The sequence below is a fragment of the Delphinapterus leucas genome, chromosome 1 (genome assembly GCF_059928025.1).
Source record: "Delphinapterus leucas isolate spDelLeu-1000000601 "Yukka" chromosome 1, BTC_Dleu_Yukka2, whole genome shotgun sequence".
In the NCBI taxonomy this organism is placed as follows: Eukaryota; Metazoa; Chordata; class Mammalia; order Artiodactyla; family Monodontidae; genus Delphinapterus; species Delphinapterus leucas.
This window is the reverse complement of record NC_143129.1, coordinates 88,414,060-88,429,183: the sequence shown is the minus strand read 5'-3', so window position 1 is coordinate 88,429,183 and position 15,124 is coordinate 88,414,060. Positions and strand designations below refer to the sequence as shown.

At 46.0% G+C, this 15,124-nt stretch overlaps 1 protein-coding gene across 4 annotated transcripts in view; it reads left to right on the top strand.

Annotated features, from left to right (window-relative positions):
• The first annotated feature begins 1,314 nt into the window (after positions 1–1,314).
• The window catches only part of MAB21L3 (mab-21 like 3), a 49,706-nt gene continuing 35,896 nt past the window's right edge, over positions 1,315–15,124 (top strand). For 2 of the 4 annotated variants that reach the window (XR_016394269.1, XM_089917299.1), the window contains exons 1-4: positions 1,316–2,314; positions 3,259–3,505; positions 11,858–11,998; positions 14,803–15,094. Coding sequence is in view for 3 of the 4 variants with exons in the window: in XM_089917299.1 (XP_089773425.1) it covers positions 3,458–3,505; positions 11,858–11,998; positions 14,803–15,094 (481 nt within the window). In the remaining variant the exon portion in view is untranslated. Of the gene's footprint in view, positions 2,315–3,258; positions 3,506–11,857; positions 11,999–14,802; positions 15,095–15,124 lie in introns of all 4 variants that reach the window. The other 2 variants (XM_089917295.1, XM_089917291.1) reach the window with 2 other exon arrangements.

Here is a 15,124-nt window from a genome sequence, read left to right as displayed (position 1 = left end):
TGATGTCAACTGAAAAATATGCCAGCCTCACATGACTCTGAACAGAGGGAAGGGAGTTGCACCCTGACTTAAGGAAAAGTTTCAGATGAAAATATAACTCTGTTTACCAGGTAGAGAGATATGAACATGGAAATACCCTACTATTTAATTTGAAAATAAAGTGTCATCCAGGCCATAGCAGGAGTTTTATTACGTTGACAGCTGGTCTCCGTTAAAAATAAGTTTCTGGGTTGCCTTTCAGCATTGGGCCATTTGAGTGAGGAAGATCCAGAATGACATTCCAGTGCACAGAAATATAAATGGATGGACACACAGCCAGATGGACACAGATCTAGATATTTTCCTTTCCTTTCCTCTAGCCCAGTCTGGGATCACTGAGTATATACTATGTTGTAACAGGTCATCTTTGCTGTTTTATGCATCTCAAAGTATTTTATTTATTAGAATGGTCACTTTAATGTTTAAGGCAAAGAAATATTCACCACTATTCATTGAGGGTCAGTTATGTGTTAGGTTAGTGCTTCCCAACATTTTTGGCACCAGGGACTGGTTTCATGGAAGACAGTTTTTCCACGGACAGGGTTGGGGGCTGGGTGTGGGAGGGGGATGGTTCAGGTGGTAATGAGAGCTTTGGGGAGCAGCAGATGAAGCTTCGCTCGCTCGCCTGCCGCCCACCTCCTGCCATGTGACCCGGTTCCTAACAGGCCGCAGACCAGTATCGGTCCACGGCCCGGGGGTTGGGGACCCCTGTGTTAGGTACCGGGCTACACAGGTGACACAGAACAGACAGGGTCTGTTCATTGTTGGGGGCTTCCTCACAGCTTAAACAATTATCTCTATTTGGTCCTCTGAACTGTCAGATTTGAGTCACCCTGGGATTAAAAGAAATCTTTGAAAGAATAAGTCAGAATTTGTAATCTTGGTGAAGTTTAACAAATTTGTATATTTAAGATTGATCTGAATCAAGCCAACCCTTCCCCTTTTTGGTATGAAAATCCTGGCCACTAAGGTAAATCAGTAACAAACACCTTTGCTGGTGAACCAGGTGACATGATCTTCCCAGGGCTTCTTATGTTGATGGTTTAGGGTTTGAATGCCTTTGTTCAACTGACTTTAAAGAATAACTTCTTGGTCCTCACAACAGAAGTTGAGCTAAAGTTGGTTTACATGTTCATACTTGCATTTGGTGTGAGTCATGAGAAACAAGGATATTTATTTCCCGAAGAACGAGGGAAATCTGAGTCCATTTTTAATCCCTCTCAGTGACACAGAAGAGTGCCTTGGGCAATCTGTTGCTCAATAAATATTTGCTGATCCAATATCCAATTAGCCAGAGATCTCTATCTACAAAGAAATTTTGTCTTTGCCAATCTGTCAGAGCACCTGTGTTTGTGGGACTGCCCTGTATTTCAGAACCTTTGCCCATAAGGAACATCATGGAGCAGGGAACAGGTTGTGTCTATACAACACCCCATTTCCTGGGTACAGCATCCAGGTAAAATTAGACTCTAGTAAGCCACCCTGAGCACGTGCTCCTTCTTCTTCTCCCATGCTCCTCAGTTGTCCCTGTTCATTGCTTTCCCCGCTCACAACTGGCAAGTGTCACTGGACCCTAGCACGAGAGAAGAATGCCACTTTCAGCATTTTGATCAGCTGCGGTACTGGAGCAATCGAGGTAAGGCCACCACAGGCACAAAAGGATGAAAGTTTGTGCATCTGATGACGGGCGACTGGGGCAACCTTAGAATAGTAGGAAAGGCCCCACCAGAGGAGAGGGACTCCTGCATTAATGATTACAGTGAAGCAGAAGTAAGGACAACAGCAAGAACACCTGGGAAAAACAGGAGGACTTTGGTGAAGTTGAAAATGAGGTGGAAAGAGAACTCTGAATTGCAAGAAGCACAGAGGAAAGAGACTCTTGGTCTGTGAAAAACTGGTAGCTTGGAACGACTGACCAGCGGTAAGAGAAGGCAAAAGAAGAAGATTCTGAAATATTCGGGAACATTTGCTCTCAAAAGAAGGAGGTTTAAAATTACAAATGGAAGAAAATGAAAAGTCGAGGCGGTATTGAGGAGGGGCGGCTTTACCATATTCATATCAGACTGCTGGTTCCCAGAGAGGAGCTGCAGAAGCTGGACGGAACACTGGGATTATTAGTGAGGTGGGTGGAGCACGGAGCAGCCGGAGCTCTGATGTGGATGTGGCTTTCAGATGGTGCCAAGTTCGGGAAGATATGCGAATGCTGTGGTTACAGAACACAGAGCAGCCCGGGCGCCCAACATGGTTGCTGAGCACCCAGAGGATGCACTCAGAGGTGGGTTTGGAAAAAACACTTGCCTTTGGAACATTGCTCCGAATTGAGCTGGGCTCCCAGAAGTGCTCTAATACCTTTAGATCATCTGATAGCAGACTCTGATGTTTACCAGTTTCAGGGAGATCAAGCCATTGTGAAATTTTTTTTCTGTAATAAAACTAGCCCCAGCCAGCCAGACTGGGAATTTGCTGCCTGAGCTGTTTTCCAACATAGTTTTGCTGGCAAAACCAGATGTGAGTGTTTCCTCGACTCTTGAGGAGCCTGTTTACACTGACTTTATTTTTACTGCTAGCTTTCAGGTGGGAAGAGGGAGATTTAAAGGTCAGCAGGTGAGCGGAAGGATCCTGTCCTGCCATTCCTGGGTGGGTGTGCTTCTCTGTGCCTGTGTGTGTCCATACGTGTGTGTGTGTGTGCCTGTGTGTGTCCATACCTGTGTGTGTGTGTGTGTATGTGCCTCTGTGTGTGTATGTGCCTGTGTGTGTCCATGCCTGTGTGTGTGTGTGTGTGTGTGTGTGTGTTTCCACGTGCGAATTGTTGTGTCCTGATCACTTGTTTGTAGGCATAATCGTGGGTGCCAGGCTGGTTGTTTGGCAGTTTTGTTTATTGTAAAGAAGGTAAATCCATCTGTGGGGTTTTCTGGATTGGAGGGCAAGGGATATTTACTGTCAACAGGGTTAGAACAAGGAGATATAAGATACTGAGCTCAAAGGTGCATCTAGTGTCAGGATAAGAGCATAAATAGTTCGGAAGAAGCCAACTACAGGGCGTTTCCGTGTTGAATGGAACTTTTGAGTATTTGAGTGGGAAATACAACTTGGAAAATTGCCCTTCGGTCAACACACCAGTCAGCAGAGCTAAATAGAGTAAAATTTGGCTGGACTCGAATGCAGTTTCATCAACTCTCCTTCAATTCTTTTTTTTTTTTTTTTTTAATTTCCCAAAAGATGAAAGATGGATGCTCACAATTTGGAAATGAGAGCTTGAATGAAGAATTGAGAAGGCAAGTCTGTGGTCCACATACACAATCCCAGAGAAATTCAGCACCCAGAGACTAGTATCACTGAGAAATCTACGCACAAGTGCTCTCTCTGCTGAGAGACAAACCAAGACTCTGCTGTTCTGCCCAGCATAGACCAAGAAGACATGAAATCCCTAATGGAAGGAAACTTAGAAGATTGCCTGCTGAATAAGGTAAGGACAGATACGGGTCTCTCCCATGCGCCCCTCCCACCCTCCCGCCCCACCAACCTTGATGCAGAAAGAATTTCAGCTTGTTTCCAAAGATACAGAAAATGCTTCTCAGGAATTCAAGACCATCACCCATAAGAGTGTTCAGGGACTTACCATATTTCAGTCCTCTCCTTGAGGTTCTAGTGCAAGAGGTACATTGGGAATAGAATGTGGAAGGAAGAGTTAGAACTAGGGCTGGAACTCCAGCTCTGCCACTGATGCCTGGGTGGTCATGAGCAAGACACTTAACCTGTCTGAGCCTCAGTTTTCTTCTCTGTAAAATGGGAGTGATAATAGGATCTTAGTGGGGTCTTTGAAAAAGAGTAAATAAGAAAGCTCTTTGAAAACTGTAAAACTGCTAGATTAAAATATGTATGTATTACCACTATATTTTTAGTATGCATCAATTAAGAACTAATTTAATTTCTTCTCTATAGAGTCATAGGCTCTTCAGATGTTAGAACTTGAAGGGACATTAAATATTATCTAGTTTAAGCCTTTCCATTTACAGCCAAAGCGATTAAGGCACAGAGCCACCCTTAAAACTAAAACATTTAAACAAAGAGTTAGGCCCTAGTCTAGGGTTTTCATGCCTTTACGAGTAAACAAAGCAGAGTTCATTATTATAATGATAAGTCAAGTTGATTTCTTAGGTAAAACCATTAAGAGGGATAAATAGGGAAAACTTATCATAATAAAAATTATAGCAAACAAAATGATTTCTCCTTTTGGGGGCTATAAGTGGAAGGGACGTTAGCTGGCATTTCCCCATTGTCCTGTGTTTTCTGAAAGAAAAAAATCCAAATATTTTAGCCTGGCATTCAAATAATACTTTATCTTTCTACTCTCTGCTTCCTTGCATCTTCAATCACAGAAATTCTAAACAAAAGCTCTCTATGTGGAATCCAGCCTGAGCATGTGTTTTCTTTGGCCTGCAGAGAATTTTTAAATTTTGTCAAATTTGTTACAAACATTTCAAAATAGTGAGATTTTGCATAGAAATCCAGCTTTCCATCTTCTCTGGAAAAAAAATCAGGTTATCTGGCAACCACAGGTCCCAGTTTCTTACCTGGCAGCCATGGGCTGGAGCTGAGTGCCTGTCCCACTGGAGGCTGCGGCACTGCTGGGGTCTGACATCTGCCTCCCCACCCGCCCCATGTGTGTCCCCTACTCCGCCCTGTAGGTGGTTGAGTCTGACAGCCCTGTCCCACAAGAACTGTGCCCTGAGAAGGTCTCAGGCCAGAGCATCCCTCCCCGCCACCTGGGGAGGTATCCTTTCTCTTCTTCATTTTTCTGGCTCATCCTCATCTTTCAGACTCAGCTCAGAGTCCACTTGCTCATGAAAGATTAATCTGACACCCCAACACAAAACGTTTGTGTCTTCCTGTGAACTCCCATCATAATGATCACTGATCATATTTATTTGGCGATCAATTGTATCTTGACTCCTGACGCCTTTCCTATTGTTATCTTGGTGGCAACTTAAATAGTATATCATTTTATTCTTTATAAGTTTCCAGAGGGAAGAACAGTGTCTTGGATATCTTTATTCCCGTTGAATTCACATAGTATCATTGCACGTATGTGGTCAGAAGTATCTTCAGGCTCATTGAAGATAATGCAAGACGAGTGTTAAAGGTGCATATTACCTCCATTTTAACAGAGGAGGAAGCAGGGCTCATGCTGATTAAACAGCGTGTCCAAAGTCACACAGTTAGTGAAGATGCTGTGGTTTCAGCCTATTCTCTTTTTACACCAAACCACATTTCATCTGCTAAACCCTCTATATCACCATAAACACACACAGTGCAAAACACAGTGCCCAAAACACAGGTCCGGATGTGACCTGCTTAGTGAGAGAGAAATTTTGTGTTTGGGTATCTTTAAGAGTGGCCCTATCTCACCTGCAGATTTTGCACATAACCCCAAAGGTAAAAGGAGGAAGTTCCCCATGCAGACAGCAAATGCTTAACATCACAAGCGCTACATAGAGATTTACTTATTTATTTAATTTAATTTTCAGCTGCATTGGATCTTCATTGCTGCACGCAGGCTTTCTCTAGTTGCAGTGAGCGGGGGCTACTCTTCATTGCGGTGCGCAGGCTTCTCATTGCAGTGGCTTCTCTTATTGTGGAGCACGCGCTCTAGGTGCACAGGCTTCAGTAGTTGCAGCACACAGGCTCAGTAGTTGTGGCTCGCAGGCTTTAGAGCGTAGGGTCAGTTGTTGTGGTGCACGGGCTTAGTTGCTCCACGGCATGTGGGATCTTCCCGGACCAGGGCTTGAACCCGTGTCCCCTGCATTGGCGGGCAGATTCTTAACCACTGTGCCACCAGGGAAGCCCACTACATAGAGATTTAAACAAGGTGCTGGAGGGGAAGAGAGCAGTGTGACCTCTGATGGGAGAGACGTTTCACAGAAAGATTGATGACAAAGCCTTAGCGCATGCGTAATGCATAGGGTTTTAACAAGTGGAGGAGAGGCCTTCCAGCTACTGGAACCCCATTCAAGCAGTTAGCGGTTTTCATTCCCAGTCTCCTTGTCCTTGGGGAGGCAGAGCGGTGCAGTGATTATGAACAAGGGCACCGCCTGTGTGTGGATTCCTGTTCTGTGACTTATTGACTCCGGGACCCTGGGTAAGTTATTACACTTTCTGAACTCCAGTGTCGTCCTCTGTAAAATGGGGATTATCACAGCATCCACCTTAAAGGCTTATCAGGAGTCTCAAAGGAGCTAACCCTTATAAAGTATCCTGCGCACAGCAACGCCTCACCAGTCTTAGCTCCACAGTGCTGCTGTTGCTATGGCTTCTGCTGTTTGGGAGCTGCAAATATCCTGTGGGGCCCAAGCATTTGGTTCATGGAAGAATTAGTCTAAAAAGATGGAGAGTGTGATGTCTTATCTGTATGGATCACTGAATTTAAGTCTCCGTGCCTTTAAATTATTAACCCCTGGAAGACAGAGACAGTCAGTGTCTGCGCCCCCCACCCCACCACTTTTTTAAACTGATTATTGGAGTTAATGCAATTCCAGAATTAAAAGTCTGACTTCCTGTTGTCTAGAAGGAAGTTCTCAGCCTTTTTCCCCAGTGGCACTCACCATGGATGACATTCGCATTGGCCACACGCTCCTGGGTGTGGCCAGGCCTGTGTGGCATTCCTGGTGCACTATTTAGCATACCCCCTACCTCCCTCTCAGGAAAGCATGTGGGAATACAAGTGAGTCAGACTGATGTAATTATAAGGAATAACCTTGAATTCTCAATAATTTATATTTGAAACAGGAAATTGTTCACAAACTTAAGCTATTAATAGTAGCAAATGATGTGGGACAACAATGGGCCTGACGCTGTGCCTGGGGAGGTGGACATGCGTGTGGGCACATAGACAAGCCCTGGAGGGAGGCCCACAAAAAATGGATGGCAACCTTAAAGGTGCCAACAGTCTCTAATGACTGTTTCTGCGTAAACTCTGATTAGTTAGAGTGACTAAATCTGTATGCTAAGGAGTGTGGCATAACTTTTGCAGGGTCAGTGCAATGCAGGGGTTGGATTAGATGATCTAACCACATCTAACATCATGGGCCTGGTTAATTTACCACAATTCATTTCTGCTTTTGCTCTGCCACACCCACAAATGCTTCCCTTTAGAAACAAAGTGTTTCTCTTTATTTATTTATTTTTTAAGACAAAGTCTCTTTTACTTACTTATTTATTTATTTGGGCTACGTCAGACCCTAGTTGCAGCACACGAGATCTTCATTGCAGCTCACAGGTTCTTTCGTTGTGGCACTCGGGCTTCTCTCTAGTTGTGGTGCGCAGGCTCCAGAGCACGTGGGCTCTGCAGTTTGCGGCACGCAGGCTCTCTAGTTGAGGCGCACAGGCACAGTTGTTGCCACGCGTGGGCTTAGTTGCCCCTTGGCACGTGGGATCTTAGTTCCCTGACCAGGGATCGAACATGCATCCCCTGCATTGGAAGGCAGATTCTTTACCATTGGACCACCAGGGAAGTCCCAACCTTTGTGCATTGACCTAATCAGCAGAGGATGTGAATGAAGCTTAAACAGGCACTCAAGGTCAAGTTTGGACTGCATGAGGGGATTCCCTGGTGGTCCAGTGGTTAGGACTTGGCGCTTTCACTCTTAGGGCCCAGGTTCGATCTCTGGTCAGGGAAATAAGATGCCACAAGCCGCAGGGAGCGGCCAAAACAAAAAAATTTTTGGACGAAATGGGCTTTGATCCATCTTCTTAAATTATCATATTTCCTCCTTAAGTTTGTTTCAAAGCTTTGCTGTGAAATAAATTTAGTGACAAGGCTGCTTCAAGGTTACAACTGGTATCTTAGCTTGCTTCCTGAAGTTTGAGAGGCAACAAAGGGATTCTGACATTGGGCTGGCGACCGGTGGAGCCTCCTTCTTTCACCAAGACCACTCCCTGTAAAGCTGCCTCAGGCCCCATTTCCTGCTTTTCCACACAGTGAAATGGAATCTTCTTACCCATAGGCATGGTCAGGACAAGGGAGGGAAACAGCCTGGGGCTTCTGGGTTGTGGTTTAGACCGTGGGAGTGACAAGAGGTACGTGGGACTGAGCCTGGGAAACCCCCAGCCCAAACTCCTTTGGGGGCCGGTGAATAGCTCTGTGATCCTGTTTGCTCAGAACCAATGGCAGGAAGTGTATCCAGAGACATAGGCAGGAAGGGGCTGCCCATCACCTAACAGGAAAGCGGCTCCCCCTTGACTCCAGTGGCTTGGTTCCTGGGGCAGGCCTGTCCAAGGCGGGGCTCTCCCTCCGCAGCTCTGGTTAAGCCCTGCATCACTGTCCGACCCCTGCTGTGTCGCCCTTATGTGTCTGCGGCATGCCAGAGCAGTCAGTGTTGCGGCATGTCAGAACAACTTTGGACTTGTTATTTCATGAACTCCAAACTGAGGGCATGGTCAGGTTCAGAAAGAGGATAAAGGTAGGTATTATTTCTGGAACTCCTATTGAGGGTGTAGCAGTGTGACAGAAAGAAGAGTTGGGGAACCTGGGCATTAGGTCTAGTCATACTGCTAAGTACCAGTGTGACATTAGGAGGGCCACCGTGTCACTCTGGCCTTCTGTAAAAGGATACCAGACAAGATGATTTCTGAGACTCTTCCAATTCTAAGATCCTGGGTTTAAATTGCAGCAAAAGTGACAGATAAAGAAAATTAAAACCAGAATTTGTGGCTCTAGGCCCAGAAAAGTATTTCCTTATTCTGACTTATCTTCACACGTCAGAACAGGTCATAAAGAGGAATAATGAATGAGAAATTATAGGTGTCTTCTAAGGGGTGTCTGAACTTGTCCTGCCGGTAAGAAAATTCTACCATCAAATGGCGGCATAATTTGTAGATGAGGTTCACAATGGAGAGCTGTTCCCACTAGGTGCACGCGTGCGCACGCACACACACACACACACACACACACACACTTTCAAGCTTTTATCAGTTAATCAGTTAAAAATTATTTGATAGTATCAATACGGTAATGAATCTTTCATTAGTTTATTAACATAGGAAACAAAATGTGTCTGCATATATAGAGTCACCACTGTGTTACTAACAGTCAAGTTCTATGGACTCACATCAGTGGACTTGGAAGATTTGGGAAATTAGCCTTAGTCCTCAACACATTCTGAGAACTTAACTATTCGAGATTACTATTTCCCAACCATTCTGACTGCAGCGTTCTATCTAGTTAGCCCTTGTCTTACTTTTTCCCACTATTCCTGATCAGATGTCTGGCCCCTGAACTTGTCCAATGTCCCCTAATCTACCAAACTGGCTTCATCCATTCTTGGCCCAGGCTCGAAAACATGGCCCTCCACTGATCTCTTCCCTTGCTCTCCTCCAGATCTTGCCAGCAAACTCTAGTCTCAGCACTTCCACTGTTACCCCTGGAGGGCCAGGAGGTACTGGACAACCTCTTATAAATGAGCCCACTGGTATCCCACAGCCTCACGCACCCAGAGCTGAGTCTTGGTTCTGCCTGGCAACCTTTACCCATGTGCCCAAATGGCCCCTCATCCCTTAGAGAAGCTATTGCCAATGTCTGTCACCCTGAAGTCTCCTGCCTCCCTCTTCTCACCTCACTCTCAACGCACTGCCTTGTCTCCTGCTGACGTCAGGCAGGAAATCTCTATGCTTTTACCTGCATTTGCACCCATCTTCTTTTCCTTCTGACGCACGGAGACGAGCTCCTCACCAGGTTTCTGGACTTCCACAATGCTTCCTGGCTGGGAAACCCTCGCTCAGGGGTTTTGCTCTCTGCCTTCTTCCTTCTTCACTGGCTCTTTTCTCTCAGCATCTAAACATGTTCGAACCTGTGTGTCCTTTTGAAAAAACCCGTTGCTGTCCTTGTTTTTGTTTTTTCCTTCTCCCAGCCAGGCTTGCGGGAGGAGTCGCTTACCTCTGACTTCACTTGCTGGTTTCCCATTCTCTCTAAACCCACTGCCATCTGGCTTGATGCCCACGGTTTCCCCAAACACATGAGTCCTGTTCTAGTTACCAAACTCTACGGGCATTTGGGGGGCCTTATCTCACTCAGCCAGTTACTGTTGACTTTGTTCTTGAAATTCTTCTTCCTTTATTTTCAAGACCTCTCACCGTTTGTTCTCCCACCTCACCATTCTCCTCCAAGGCAACGTCTGCTCCAACAAAGTAGAAACAATTGCAGTTCTCCCCTTGTGCTCCTTGTGTTAAGTATCTACCATTTTCTCTTTCTAGAACAACCTTCTCTTTCTAGCTAACTCCTGCTAACCTTTCAAGATACAACTCTGATATACCATGCCTTCAGGAAGGCCTCCAGGCTAGATGCAGTTTCCCTTTTTTGTGTACCCTTAGCATCCTTTGCAAACCTATACTTAGCACTAATGGCTGTAATTTTAATTTCCAGTTTATTGGTCTTGCTTTGTCATCTTATCTGTCAACCTCTTGACAACAGTGTAGGCACAGAACCTGGCATGAAGTGGATGTTCAACAAAAATTGGTCAAATGGAATTGAATCCCAGCACATCAGAGAAGTCCTACACTGGAGAGACCCTTAATTATGCTTCTACAAGCACTTGCCTTTATTTTGGGCATGGCAAATGACCTGCCCCTCTCTGTGACTACCTTCTCTCTTCCACTTACATACTCCAAAAGATGCAGAATCTTGATAGTTTACAGATGCTCAAAAAAGCTACCCTTTGTCCCTTCTGCCATGATGAATGCTCTGAGATGAACACACGGAGAGGGGTGGGTGGCTGCTGGTGGCAAGAAGATGATATTAAAAGCTAGTATAGACCTGATCATCGTACTTAAGGTCATATAAGACACACGCTCTGCAGCATCTCTGAGGGAGACCCTTATCAAACACCAGCCTGCAGGTGCCTCCGGAGCAACGTAACAAAGAGCCCCTTCCAGTTCTTGGAGACTTGCCGTGCAGAGTCAGAAGAGACATCAGTGCACGCCTTTTCTTAAGGGTCTAGGAGCCAAAGGACGGGGTGAGCGCAGGGGAGAAGGGAACCATCATGTATTGATGACACACAGAAGACGATCCGCCGCATGTTCACGTGCCTTAGACTATTTTATATTCACCAACCCGGACAGCAGGCATTCTTATCCCATGTTAGACTCTCACCATGGTTCACAAAACTCTGTGGGATGGCCTGGCCCCCACCATCCTTTCCAAGTTCATCTCCTATCACCCTCCTTCTTTTCCTATAACCACAGCAAAGGCCTCCTTGCTGGCCCTTGAGCCTTGCCAAGCTTGCCCCTGCTTTAGGGGCCTTGGAATTTGCTTTCCCAAGCTGTCATCAGGGCTCGCTCAAATCTCACCTCCTTCGAGAGGCCTTCCCTGGTCACCGGTCTAAAATAGCAGCCCCTTTATTCTCTAGTCCCTTATGCTATTGTATTGTTCTTCTTGGGACTTATACCTGATCTTACATTATACATATGTGCGTACACATATATGTACATATGTTTGTGTGTATGTATGTATGTATACACACACACATACGCATGTGTCCTGTATTTTCAACTAGAAAGCAAGTATCTCTATCTTGTTCGCTGCTGTCCTGTTCACTGTCATGCCGAGGACCTAGAAAGCACCTACCGCAAGGCAGGTACTACGTAAATATCGAGCAACGCTTCATTTCAGAAAAGAACACTGAGGCACCAACGAGTGTCATCAGACCTAAGTTCATGTCTCCCGGAGCTCTTGGAAGGGCAGGATTTTCTGAGCTGTGCCCTGTCTCGTCACTTCCTTGGGGCTTGATCCGGGAATAACGGCCTTTGCTGATCCTTTCACACCCAGGTGGACTTGAGGCGCCAGTGGATTTCCCAGACGGTGGAAGAGGTGCAGAAAATTGTCCATCATCTGACCACAGAAATCAGCTACCAAGACACTCGATTTCAAGCCGTCCTTTACTCTGACACGTACAATGAGAACGTTAAGGTACGCGGGTCACTTGGCTCTAAGTGCCCACCCAGCGAGCCAGGAAACGGGGGGATGGCCTCAGCATGTGTCAGGCACTCGCACCACTAAGATTACTAACAAGATCTCTTAGTATTTACCACTTATACTCATTGCATAGATGTTACTGCAGCTGAAGCTCCACCTTCCTCCTTTACAGATGATAAAAATGGAGGCTTAAAAAAGTCAAATGACTTGATCAAGTCATATTAGGCACTAAAACCAGACCTCCACCTGTGCTTCTGATTCCAAAGCATGTTCCACTGTACCAATTAAAGTTCAGTTAAGCACACATCCATTTATTAAGCACCCGTTTGATAGATTGGGGACTGGGTACAGGGAACTCAAGGCATTGGTGAGAAAAGAGTTGAAAGTGATAGTGGATGGGCTACAGGTGGGGGAAGGAAGAAGCTGGAAGAGGTGGCCCTTAGGAACTGCAGGAGCAGCCTGGCAACTCTGTCCCTGCTGAGGAATCCCACAGAGCTCTAAACCCCCAGGGCCCATGTGTGACAACCAGCATTCATGCAACATTGTAGGATGGGCAAAGCCAGTCTCACAGAAATGATCTCACCCAAACCTGCACACAACCTAGTGGAACAGACATTATGGTTTGCTCCCTTTTAGAGATGAGAGAAAGGAGGCTCTGAATCATTCTGAATCTCTGTGTTCCTTTATCTTGATTTTTCTTGTGACACACAAGAACCTCTTTCATATAAGTATTAAACTTATGTGTACGCATGCCCCAGCTCTCACACAAGACCATAAGTTCCTTGCTTATAAGGATCATGTTTCTTGATTGCTCCCTTCCTAGCACCCAGCATAGTGTGTGGCCCATGATAGACACTCAACTTCTGTTGAATGAATGAGGAATCAAGAGAATTGGTACCTGAACGAAAGACCACTGCTAGTCCAGTACATTTCAAGTTTGGTGGGTACAAGGACCACCCACAAGATGCTGGGACTTGTGGATTTGGGGACAGAGTCAGACTTTAAGGAATTTACTCCAGGATGAAAATTATAAAATTAGATTGGATCCTGGAATGTCAGAACATCATCTGTCCACCTCTACTACCTTGCCAACCTAAACAGGACAAATATAGGCAAGTGACTAGGAAGAGAAACATAACACCACTTTTCCTAGAACTATATCTGGAGAAATTTCCTTCTGTGGTCGCACTTAGAATTCATAGCTTAAAGTATATCTTGCATTTATATACACTGTATCCTGCATATTATATAAGTTTTGAAAATAGTTACAGAGGGGCATATAAAAATGCTTTTACTTTATCTTGGCCCAAATTCAATAAGCATTTATTAACCACCATTTTTGTGACTAATAACATGATAGTTGTGTTCTTGGATTCATATGAAAGTGGGTTCAAAAAATGTATAGATTTGGGGTTTTTTGTTTGTTTTTGTTTGTTTGTTTTGGCCACGCCACACAGCATGCAGGATCTTAGTTCCCCGAACAAGGATGGAACCCGTGCCCCCTGCAGTGGAAGCGCAGAGTCTTAACCACTGGACCGCCAGGGAAGTCCCCCAAACTATATAGATTTTAAATGCCATAGTTTAGATCCCCCCTCCCTTGTTTTAATCCCACCACATTTCAATGGACACCAGAAGTCACGTGCACCCATCATCTAAACATCCATACTACTGTTCCATGAAAATGAGGCAGAATGAGTTATTGCTGATTTCGGTGTTCACCCCTGAATTCGCCACTGACTGGTCCCTGGGCAAAGGTTATTCAAATTCCACTGTCAGAACTTTCCGTGGAAAGGAGGTGGCTCTTCCCGTGTATAGCTGAGTGATGGGGAAACATGCAGGGTGGAGTGGGCCCGCTGTGTGATGTGATTAAAGGTCATTTCCCTTTGGTGGTACTGCACTGTGGACTAATTTGTTCTATCTCTTGGACTATTGGCCTGACCACTGCTTTCCCGGTTCCTGTAGAAACAGAGTAAGTAGATTCTTAGTGTTTACTTCTTCCCATTAAACTTAGAATCATCTCAATCGCTCACCTTGTCTCAGCAAACAGGCTTTCATGTCACCTGTGATTCTGTAAGGATTAGTCATTAACACTGTCTGTGGGTCATCCATACAAGCAAAAAGAAAGGGAGGCATTTTGCAGAATTCTTTCACGTCCTCTCCCATCTCCTCCCACCCTTAATTCATACCGGATCTTTCACCCATCCCGGGTCATTGATTCTTGACTAAGAACCAGCTCAGGAGAGACAATTAACCATTGAACAAGCAATCGGAAGACCTAAAGTCAAGTTCTGGCTCTACCACTGACTGGCTGTGTGTCCCTGGGGAGACTTGGAGCCCCTCTGAGCCTCAGGTTCCTCATCTGGGAAATGTTAGCAAAGCCTACCTCATGTGTAGCTGTGAACATGAGATAGGCTAATGCACAAGAATCGCAGTGCTTGGTAGGTGCAGAAAGCAGTGACTACTAGTTCCCCTCCCTGCTTTTTGTCCCCCTCCCCTCAAGCTTTAGGTGCCTCTAGAGTTCCGGGTCCACTTCACTCTTTTTCCTTGCAGATCCATGAAACCCAGGCCTCAATGAGTTAATTTCTTTGCCCGAAGCGTTACAATGGGCTAGTGGCACAACAGAGACGGAATCCTCTGCCAACAGGCGGGCAGGTGGGCGCAGTTCTGTCCTCCTTGTCACATTGCTAAGGGTTGAGTGGTTAACTGAGCGGCCTGGGTCAGCAGGGCGGCTCTCTGAGGGCTTGTCACCTCCCGAGTCTATGAACTCACACTCCTTCTCCCTCCTTTCCTAACCCCAGGTTTTGGCCCCCACCCAGCTCCTCATCACAGTCCCGATGAGAGGCCTGGCCGGGTACAGGGAGGCCCGGCAGCAGCGCTGGCGCTACTACACCCTGCAGGGCGCCCGGCTGCCCTGCCCCCTGCGGGACCCAGAGGGCCTGCAGCAGTGGCTGGAGGTGGAGCAGTTTCTGAAGAGCCTGTGGCAGTGGCACGAGGCAGATGTGAACATTGACGGAGACATTGTGCCTGCCAAGGTCCTCCAGGTGTTCCGGAAACTGGTCGAAAACGCAATTGAAACCTGTCACCTGTCAGGTGAGCCAATCAGGAAATGTACAAGGAAAA